At 35.6% G+C, this 11,636-nt stretch overlaps 1 protein-coding gene across 4 annotated transcripts; it reads right to left on the bottom strand.

Annotated features, from left to right (window-relative positions):
* Positions 1-4,420: 4,420 nt before the first annotated feature.
* On the bottom strand, positions 4,421-6,920 carry LOC131437687 (tetracycline resistance protein, class D). 4 transcript variants are annotated; one of them, XM_058607191.1, is made up of 7 exons: positions 6,769-6,920; positions 6,144-6,591; positions 5,641-6,085; positions 5,253-5,578; positions 4,957-5,199; positions 4,658-4,898; positions 4,421-4,595 (listed from the first exon to the last, which is right to left on the bottom strand). In XM_058607191.1, the coding sequence occupies exons 2-7, from the start codon at positions 6,283-6,285 to the stop codon at positions 4,538-4,540; spliced, it is 1,455 nt and encodes a 484-aa protein (XP_058463174.1). In that variant the 5' UTR covers positions 6,286-6,591; positions 6,769-6,920; the 3' UTR covers positions 4,421-4,537. The 4 variants fall into 4 exon arrangements, with proteins under 4 accessions (XP_058463174.1, XP_058463175.1, XP_058463176.1 ...); XM_058607192.1 differs by having other exon boundaries at positions 6,646-6,774; XM_058607193.1 differs by lacking the exon at positions 6,769-6,920 and adding an exon at positions 6,662-6,762.
* Between the last annotated feature and the right edge of the window lie 4,716 nt (positions 6,921-11,636).

The following is an 11,636-nucleotide window of genomic DNA, read 5'->3' as shown; positions in this document are numbered from 1 at the left end:
TCGTTTAAGGATGGATTGAATATTTTTTACAATTTTACACATTAATTTGTCACTTGAGCGTTTAGTAGAATTATTCGAGTGAATTTTTTACAATTTTTGTAAAAGTAGCAAAAATTCCAAAGTGTCGTTGCCCTCGAATATGCCGGATTGAATGTTCTAGAAGCGGAGATCGAATTCGTATAAAATTCTAAGCATTTAATTTAATTAAAATTATACATTGGAATATAAGTGTGTCAAAATCGGTTCAACCATCTCCGAGAAAATCAAGAGCACACACTCAAAACCGATTCTTGAACTCGACATCTGAACTTACAATTGTCACGCATTCTCAACGAAAGAAGTTGGATTTAGCCTCATATTCATTTTTTTTACTGTCTCCTTCGCAAATGATCGCATCCAAAACAAACGAAAAGAAACAAAGCATTTTTTTCTCTCATTGAACCAAAAGAGAGTATCAATGCTAACGTCACTCATTCCCGTACGACAAGACGAAACCAAAATAACGTCTGCAGGAAAAATCAGTCTTATTGCAGTTATTATTCTTTCATTGATATAATGAAAATCTTTGACATTTGACTATAAAGAGTCTCTAAAACATGATAAATCGAAGTAATTACACCCCAGAACCTCTTTGTTAACTGAAACTTCTACAGATACGAGCACAAACAGGTAAAAATCATTGTGAATCGTTTTCTGTCACGTTTTGCACGGTAAAATAGCACATAGAAATAAATACTTCTGTAGTACTCAGAAAGTTAGTAGAAAAATTATCTAGAATTTGGTGAAGTTCACAGGAAAATAAGAGCAAATTACATTCTTGTTAATCTCTTATTCCCACATCTTGTTAGAAAATATCTGAATAATTTACCTAGACTCTGAGTTTGTGCCCTTTGGTTGGATTTAAAGTAGAAAGCACCCAGGATCAAAAAAGTGCACAAACTCAGAATCTAGATAAATTATTGAGATACTTTTAAACAAGTTAACAAATTGTACTAAGTTTCGCGATTTCGGCAATATTTGACGTTTGTCAAATTTGAGGGTGCCGAGACGCTCAGTTATTTTATTTTTGCCGAGATGATTGCTGATTACTCGGCTGTGCGAATCTCGGCATTTTTTTGCCGAGACTCAGCTAAAAACCTGTTTTAATCCACCTAGTGGTGTAATGATGCCTTTCTCATGTATAATATTGTGGTTTTGTTGAACCCAAAAATATGCAGTAATTTTTGGTAGGACCATAAGATCTTTCATTTAGCCCTAAGATTGGGAATAACGGTTTAGAGTCCAGTTTATAACATTTTTTACGGTTTTTGTTCCGCCTGTTTAAGTGACGGTGTACAATATTGAACACACTTTACCCTATAACTCCGGAACCGGAAGTCGGATCCGGATGAAATTCGGGAATTCCGAAGCCACGAGACCTTTCATTTGAATCTAAGTTTGTGAAAATCGGTCAACCATCGCTGAGAAAAGTGAGTGAGATCCATTTTGGTATATATGACCACAATTTCCGGTACTTCCGGAACCGGATACCGGGAACCAGGATAGCCGGAATCGGTTTGTTTAGTTGCCTACTGATAATGACTATCGATTTGTGTTGGTTTGAGACCAGTTTAGAAATTTTTTTACGTTTTTTGTTTCGCCGGTTTAAGTGACGGTGTACAATATTGAACACACTTTACCCTATAACTCCGGAACCGGAAGTCGGATCCGGATGAAATTCAGGAATTTCGTATGAAGCCACGAGACCTTTCATTTGAATCTAAGTTTGTGAAAATCGGTCAACCATCGCTGAGAAAAGTGAGTGAGATCCATTTTGGTATATATGACCACAATTTCCGGTACTTCCGGAACCGGATACCGGGAACCAGGATAGCCGGAATCGGTTTGTTTAGTTGCCTACTGATAATGACTATCGATTTGTGTTGGTTTGAGACCAGTTTAGAAATTTTTTTACGTTTTTTGTTTCGCCGGTTTAAGCGACGGTGTACAATATTGAACACACTTTACCCTATAACTCCGGAACCGGAAGTCGGATCCGGATGAAATTCAGGAATTCCGTATGTGACCACGAGACCTTAAATTTGAATCTAAGTTTGTCAAAATCGGTTCAGCCATCTCCGAGAAAACCTAGTGAGATTATTTGACACATACACACACACACATTGCTCAGCTCGATGAACTGAGTCGAATGGTATATGACACTTGGCCCTCCGGGCCAATTTTCACTAGTCGGTTTTTCAAGTGATTGCATAACCTTTCTATATGAGAAAGGCAAAAATTTAAGTGTGTGCATCCACTTTTTCCGTGTGCACATTATACGATTTTCACTGAAAACTGAAAATGACTAAAGAGGTAAATGAATGAAAGAACACAATTTTGAAACTACTGTCCTGCTTATGTCGTTGACTGGACATGGATCTCGTTCTCATAATTTGCAAGCGGAGCTGAGGTTTGCGTTCATTTCTCGAAATTTTCGTCTATTTTGAGTAAACGAAAATGACTTTTTTAGCTCTTCTCAGTATAAAGGAATGCCGAATTAGTTCGGCAACACGACATTTTACTGATTGTTCGGTAATCCCCTTGCTAATCTTCGAAATTCGTTAGTCATATTCTGATACCTCCGTAATGTGCATTTTTTTCGCTGAACTTGGCAAAATATATTTCTGAACTTGTCAGTAAACAACAAATATACCGGAATCTGTAAATCCGTTTGCCCACATTTTAAGCAGTAAGTTAGCATTTACTGAAATTCGGCGTGAAACTTGTTTTTTAATGTCAGCAGTGAATTAGGATTTACAGATTCCTAATTCACTGGTGACATTAAAAAACAAGTTTCACACCGAATTCCAGTATATGCTAACTTACTGCTTGATATGTGGGCAAACGGATTTACAGCACCACATCGCCATTTCTCATAGAGCTGGAACATATATAAATAAGATGAAGGAAAAGATTTTGATATTTTTTGAAAAGGATAGCTGAAATCAAAAACTGTGTATTTTACATTTACCTAAATTATTTAGGAGCACTGCGCACTCAAATTTTATTGCTGAATCTCGGCGCAATAATTGCCGAAATTTGCACAGCCGAGTGCTCGGTAACAGTCTCGACAAAATTTATAATTACTGAGAATTTCGGCAATCCTGAATTTGGTAACTGTCAATTATTGCCGAACTTGTCAGCTGCAATTTTGCTGTTAGCTCGGCAAAAGCGACCGGGATCGAATCATGGATTTTGATTTACTTTTGCATGGAAAACTTATCGCAAAAGACAAGGTTGGGAAATGAGTGTATTTTATTAGTGTTCACTTGAAATGCAAATTCCGAATAGAAATATCACAGATAAAAACATGTTGTTTCTAGTGCTCTTCCTACCTGAAAATAACTAAATATTCAAAAGTATAAAAAACAACTTTTACAAACAACAATCATTCGCCCAATTCGTGTATATTTTCCAGCTCCATGAGAAATTGCGACGTCCGGTGCAGTACAAAATTGATAGGTGACATAACATGACAAGTTTCTCGCCGAATTTCAGTATTCGTAATCTCGGCAAACGGTTTTGCTGATCTCGGTATATTTGTTGTTTACGGACAAGTTCAGCTATATTCAGCAAGTTATAAATATTCTTAGAACCAATCATAGGGCTTAAGTTTGTCTGTTGATTAAATAAATAAATCTTATTCGGCATTTCATTATGCCGAGATCGAGAATCAGTTTCAAGTGTGTGGAAATAAGTGTTTTCAACAGTTATGTTTTCCTTTAGCGTTTGCTTTTCTTCTTTTATATTAAAAATAAACATGAATAAAACCACCTTCTTTTCTCAACCTTAGCTTTTCTGGTAATTATGTTATGCAATAATAAAGCAAAACGTTTCTACGCTCGATAATTTTATCTGGGTTTTGCCGAGCTTACAGCAAAATTGCAGGTGATAAGTTCGACAATAATTGACAAATTTCGGATTGCCGCGATTCTCGGTTTGCCGAGACGTTTTTCGAACACTTTGTGAGATTCAGTAATAGAATTTACGTGTACTTATTTTTTGCACATACACACAGATATTTTGCGATCTTGGCGAGTTAATTCGAATGGTATATGAAACTAGGTCCGCCGGGCTCCGAATCCAAATTCGGTTTTCACAGTGTTTGCATAGTTTTTCTGTATTAGATAGGCAACAACATCCGAAATCACGCGAAACAATCAACGACGATCGTTGTAGGTATTTTTAACTCATTTCACGTTATCGGAGATTGTTCAAAAAGACTTTAAAAGATGGTGCTACAAGCTACACTGCAAACGTAACTATGGAATATTTGGGACAATATCACAAGCTGAAAAAATATTTGCAATATTCCCAATGCACTTCATTATGTATTTAAAATAAATTTTCTTTTATCGCTTGTCAAATGTTTATGCGACAATTTATTTTATCAATTGACTAGTTTCCGATTTTATTAGATATGTTCGAAAAATATGTATAATAAATCTATAAATTTTTTAATAGTTAATAGTTAGAGTTGCTTCCTATAAAATTGCCCTTAGCTGACTACTGAGTATGTAATCGATTGATGCATCCCTTCGAATATTCTTACGAATCTGTGAATGGAAAACGCAATATAATTACAGGAATCATTCAACATGGTAGCCACTAGACTTACATCATAAGAAACACGCAACAAAAATAAACGGCTGAGCTAATGAGAAAGAATGCTCCTGGGAACCACGGAAGGGTTTTTTTGTACACATATGTGTAAAACGGAGCCGATAACAGTGGAGTCAAAGATTCTATCGACGTCGTCAGGGAGAATATCTTTCCGATATCGTTGGGTGGCGCAGTATTCGATATCACGGCGCGTCCCATCGGGCCAGCATTACCCTTCATCATCGAAATCACAATCGCTGGAAGAAAATTCGATCAGTTTTAGCGTCAACATTCGATTGTTTCCACTCCGATTACCTAGATAAAGATGCCAGGGCTTGAAGGCTACACCTTTGATTCCGCTATCGATGGCATAGCAGCAAAATCCAATAGCTGCCAGAACACTTTCTGACAATCCAAACCATTTCTTGATTCCATACACACCAACAATGTTACCAACAATCATGAACACTATTATGGTGGCATCAAAAAACGAAAACTCCTTGACGGTCCAACCGAAGCGTTCTCGATAGTACAGAAAATGTACGGTTCCGTTCCCTTCTACAATGAGGCTATGAATGAAAGGAATCCGATGACCATTTTGTAATAATTACCCATTGCAAAAATGCTTGCTCCAAGAGCGGAAATGACCAGCCAAATAATAACCCTGTCGAAATTTGGCCTCCGTTTGAAACACGTGTGGAACAAATCTGCAACTAATTCGAAGCGGAAAATTTCCCGAAGCTTACAGGAACTAGTAGCGAGTTCATTTGGTTGTACACTTTCTTCAATGTAGAACGTAATATATACAATTCCAATCAAAATGGCAACAGCAGCTATGGCAAAAACCGTTGTGGAGTTGGTCCAGTGCAGTATGTAGCTGCTGCTAAGCGTTCCGAAAAGTAAACCTCCAAAAATTGAAGCTTCTAGGACACCCATTCTAGAATGATGGGAAGTATTTGTGACCAAAAGGAAATTTATCAACACTAGTATCGAACTTACTTGATAGCTCTGTTTTCCTCACTGGTCACATCGGTGATATAGCAAAAGACACCGGTAATCAATGCACAGTTACCACCGGACAAAGCAGCCGGAATGAATGTCAAAACGTAGTACCACGGATCTATTGGGTATTTGCCAGAAAGAAAGCACACCAACCCCAGCAGGGAATAACTAAAAAACGATCCAATAAAAGTCGACAGAAGAACCGGCTTCCGTCCGTACTTGTCCGACCATGGTCCAATAAACATACTGCACAGGGCTGGAATTATAGATTCGATCAGCGATTTCGCCATCAGTATATTAGTTGTGTAAGGTTGGACTGTCTTTTCCAACTCCTGAGTAGATTCGGTTTCGTTTTCTGTCCCCAGAAGAACACATTCCGACTGGTTGATTGCTAGTGTGACCGTGCAAGTTTGATAAACAATTTGATTGGTGAAAACAGCGGCTGAAATGAAAAAAAAATGAAACAATACTGTAACTTTAATCCTTCTAAATCTATTTACCTGAGACATTCCATGCGTAAAACAACAACAGAATTGCTGGCTCTAGAATAAAGAATCGATACTTTTGTTCGTACTTATTCCTAGTAGTATCCATTAAACTGGTGGACCCTTCCGGTTGAACATTCTGATCGTTGTCATCCATTTTTGCGGAATGAAATTCAATCAAGACTGGCAAAACTTCACTCCGTAATCAACATTTTTTTGTTCTTATCATCTGCTTTCCAGTGTCGTACTAGCACTAGTTCAGATGCTTTATGCTACTAACTAAAGCTTCATCTAAACAGTACTTGTTTTTTGCCACTATATAGATGACTAATCTTAGGCCAACGAGACGAGAGGGTTGCACAATCAGACAACTCGTTATAATTTTATTTGTTCCTAATACCGATTATATAGTGAAACAGAGTTGCAATGATTCCGTTGGTATAGATTACTTGTATGTTTGTATCTATAACAAAGCAAAATAAACAAGGGAATATGAGTACTAATGCTAATCTTTCACTTAATATGGAGTACACGGTTCCTTTCGCACTTGAGATACGTGACTTTGCAAAAATTTTGCACTACTGCGTATGGATTCTCCTCGACAAAAAAAATAATATCTCTCAAAGGTACAAACTCTTACTTTTCCAGCAATGAAGTGAACACTTTTATTGCTTCACTGATGCACAAGTTTATGAATAAAAATTTGATATCACAGATAGTATACTACTGTTCCAAACAATAACAAAAATACGAATTAGGTAAATAAATACACGTAACCAGGTGTCATTTGACTCCCACACAGAGATGATTACGTACAGAGGTGCCAGGTCACATTTTTGAATATATGCAATATGTAAAAAACTGCAAAGAAATAGCTCAATTTTGTTGATTGAGTGAGCAAAATAAATCGATTTGTAAAAATATTACAATTCTGCAGAATATCCGCGAAAATCTTCCGAAATCAGTAGATGCAGCAGACTTATAAGCAATATGCAGTTTTCGAAACAAATCTGGCATTTCTGACTGCATAAAACAAACACCAAGAAGGTTGGACATAGACAAATAGACCTTTCACAAGGTGTAGAGTTATGGGTATTAGGTTTTTTATCGTGACGACACAAATGAACAAGTATTCATCCTTGACAGTTCAGCGGTACTGTTTACAAACAAGCTTAAACAAAAATCGAAGAGCACATCTTAAACAATCATCTTTACACTTTGCAACTAGTCACTTTTATTTAATAAATATCAAAAAAGAACCGTATTCAATCGTGAACAAATGTTTTAAAACTTTTTTTTTAAACGGACCGTAAATGGTCTGATCCAATTTGTCAATAAACAAACAAAAGAAATTTCTGTTTACAAACAGTACTGCTGAACTGTCAAAATGTGTTCATCCGATTGATTTGTTTCAATAAAATTTTGAAATTTGAATCCATATTTGATTATTTGATTCAAATTTTAATTCAAATATAATTTTATTTGATTCAAACAATTATTTGAAGTTTACTTAAAGCAGACCCTGTCAGCTTGGAGCGAAATCAATCTTCAGTTCAGCAACGCCATCGCACGGCATCACATTCAACTTATCATGTCAATTGTGTGGGTGCGCAGTGCTGCTATTTTCGCGCACGAATTTGACATTTCTCTCCCTTACTTCTCTGTGCGAGATTCGATGTGGACTCGCCTGAGGGCGCCATGCTCGTAAAAAAGGATGTTGCCAATGATTTGTTCGGGAAATGTGAGAGCTGGATATCTTGTTAATATGATATCTTTGCTTCAAGGCTCAATATATTAGAATATATTGTGTTCTATTTCTCTGCGTGTATAGTTTTCATACGAACAACTCACGCGTTTTTTCAGAACGGCCAATAAGCCACCTGTTAACTTCCACTTTCGAAAGAGCTGTGAAAGATAGAGTATTAAATTTAACACCAGACGAAAGAGAAAACTTTTCTCTGCCGTTTACTATTATGACTTACTCTCAGCGAGTGCCGATTCTTCAAAGTGAATGTTGATGGATGGCACAGGATATGAGAGAAGTTATATGTGTCATAGAAATTTCGAATGATGTTCCTAAAAATTTCGTATGAATTTCATAAGGCTTTTTATTGGAATTCCAATTTTCGTGACTTCATAAGGCGATTTCATTATGATTTGCATACGATATTCTTGTGACAAAAAAAAACATACGAAATCATTATGAAATTCCATATATTTTTACCTGAGTGTAAAGAAACTTCACTGATAACATTGTTTACTTTTTTAGCAATGATTAGTATTGGGTAATGCGCAAGGCGGGTATAAGCATTATTACCTCCGAACAGAACATATCTACACTCGTCATTATATGATATAATGAGCATCTTTCCAGGAGTTTTGTTTGTTTGTTTGTAGTCAAGTTCAACACAGTTGAACATTCAGTTGTTTTTCACAGTACACCGAGACAAATCGAACATGTTAATCATTGATAACATTTTTCTTATTCTGTTCATTTTATGCGTTGTGTCTTTCTCTTTAAATTATTACCTTTCTTTATTGCTGGAAAACCCGACTTTCGAACGGAGCTTAGGAGACTCATAGCATCATATACCATTCGACTCAGCTCGACGAGATCGAAAAATGTATATGTGTGAACTTTTCAGATTTTTTTATCGCTCAAGTTTCTCAGAGATAGCTGAACTGATTTCAACAAAATTTGGCTCGTTTAAAAGCTACTATTGGACCATTGATCAAGTTCAAAGATCAATAGGCTGTCACTTCCGGCTCCGAAGATGTAATGGTATAAATTAAATAACCGACAAAATGCGTTGTTTTTCGCGCTCATCTTTCACAGCCGATTTCACCTTAAGCAAAGACATCATATTAACAAGATATCCAGCTCTCACATTTCCCGAACAAATCATTGGCAACAACATTTTTTGCGAGCATGGCGCCTTCAAGCGAGCCCGCATCGAATCTCGTACACAGAAGTAGGGGAGAGAAATGTCAAGTTCGTGCGCGCCAAAATAGCAGCACTGCGCACCCATATAATTGACATGATATGTTGAATGTGATGCCGTGCGATGGCGTTGCTGAACAGAAGATTGATTTCGCTCCAAGCTGACAGGGTCTGCCTTTAGTTTAAGCTCGTTTGAAAGCTACTATTGAATTGTTATTCAAGTTCGAAAGTCAAATAGCGATGATTCTGGTTCTGGAGCAGAGATGCCAGATATTTTCATCGAAAATCTGTATTGCTTTGTATGAAAAATCTGTATTGATCTGTATTCACTAATAAAATGAAATTCTTACACAAAATGATGCCAATAAATGTTATTCCAATAGATTGTGGTTGTAGGATGGTAGATTCAATCAGTCATTGCTGCGCTCATAAGAATATTCAACGACAAAATTTCATAGTCTTTTTTTTATTTATTTATCCACAACAATTTAATTGTATTACCAGATATTTATCTAGTTTGAAATTGTTGACTTCATAATTTGACATGAAATTTCAACGCCCAATATGCAACGTCAAGTCGGGTCATACAACTCTCAGTTTGACAGTAAAATTTCATGATGCCATTACTTCCTTGAATATCAGTTCAAATTGGTTTCAAATTATAATATAAATGGAATTCACAACTGATTTCCATATTAATTTGTAATTTGTCCCTTGATTGAAATACTTTTATCTCATCACTGGAATCAAATACTAAAACATAGCTCAGACAGAAAAGTTTAATTTTTTCTTTCTTACTTTTTATAAGATCTGTATAAATCTGTATTAAATTGAGGAAATCTGTATAAAATCAGTAATCTGTATTAAATCTGTATGAGCATATAAAAATCTGTATAATACAGATAAATCTGTATAAATGGCATCTCTGTTCTGGAGATATCAAACGCATGTTTTTTTTTTACCGATCAATTTCCTCACAAATGGTTTAGTCGATTTTAACAAGTCTAGGCTTGTTTGAAAGCTACTGTTGGTTTGTGGACCAAGTTCGAAAATCAAATGGTTGTCACTTTTAGTTCCGAAGATATAATGGTATAAGAGACATAACCGAAAAAACACCTTATTTTTACCGCTCAATCTCCTCAACGATGTTAGTGCCGATTTCTACAAGTATAGGCTCGTTTGAAAGCTACTATGAAATTTTGGATAAAGTATAAATGTATAAATATTACTGACGTAACCGACTAATTGCACAACATCATCGATTGAATTTTCACGAGGAATTAACGAATTTTGATAATCTGTGACGTAACCGACCAATCCCAGTGTTTTTCAATGCAACAAATTTTCTCGGATATGAAAGAATTTTGAAAGATTCAGACTACACACTAAGAAAAGTTTACATCTTTATAGATGAACATAAATGGAGCGTCGTGATTCACTTACATTCACGATTCAAAACATGTAAAGATAAGTCATATCAGTAACTTCACAGTTAATGCAGCTTAAACTTCCATTGATATAGACGCGAAGCTTATTTTTACATGTTAGTAGATGTAATATTGTGTCATCACCGAAGAAATTAGTAAAGCGTAAATTTCAATTTTTCCAAGAGTGTAGTTTTAAAGGTACAATTAGGTTATTTGATATGCTCACAAGCTGCCCCGGGTTGGTGGTTCAAAGTATATATGATCTTACAAGCCAGTTGTCGTATGTTCGAGTCCTAACCTGGAACGATCGTAGTACTAGCCATGCAATGATTTTGTACGCTAAGAATTGGCTGCGAAGTGTGTTGGAACAGAAAGGCAAAATTGCACAAAAGGAATGTAATGCCAGAACTTTGCTTTGCTATAAACTCACCATACTTATATCCGATAATAGAATTTTATAAGTGTTTTAATAAGGCCATTTAAATGGCAAAAGAAAGGAATTATCACACAACTAGGTGGATTAAGGTTTTTGGGATAACGGTCTGACAATATACATTTTCAAAAGGAATTTCTGGTGAGCTATCACTGTTAACTCTAACGTAGCACTGAATTCTTCGAAATTCCTCTTAGAAGAGTGGATTTATTAGACGTTATCTAAAAGCACGCAAGATTTAAGCTGTTCGTGTTGGAGTTGTTGGAGATGTAAAAGAGGTCAATCCATAAAAAAACTAGGGGGTTGTATGCAAGACACGATCGATCACGATTACATTGAAAATGAAATAATTGAAAATGAAAACAATAATAAAAAATAATAATAATAATAATAATATTATTATTATTTATTATTATTATTATTATTTATTATTATTTTCATTTTCAATAAATATTATGATGATGGATGCACTAAAAGTCACAAATTACAAACTTGCTCTACTATTAGTGTTTACATTTTTGGTGAATGATCAAAATGATAATTAGATTCTTTCAGAACAATTGATTCTACTCTATTTGGATGCCTTCAACAAATTTTTACATTTGAAAATTTTTGGAAAATATCCTTTAAATGAAAGTCAATTATGATGATTTCAAAGTTACTTAAAAGATCAATTTTGAATACGAACAACCTCAAGATATAAATTT

The sequence above is a fragment of the Malaya genurostris genome, chromosome 3, assembly GCF_030247185.1.
Source record: "Malaya genurostris strain Urasoe2022 chromosome 3, Malgen_1.1, whole genome shotgun sequence".
In the NCBI taxonomy this organism is placed as follows: domain Eukaryota; kingdom Metazoa; phylum Arthropoda; class Insecta; order Diptera; family Culicidae; genus Malaya; species Malaya genurostris.
This window is presented reverse-complemented; position numbering and strand designations above follow the sequence as displayed.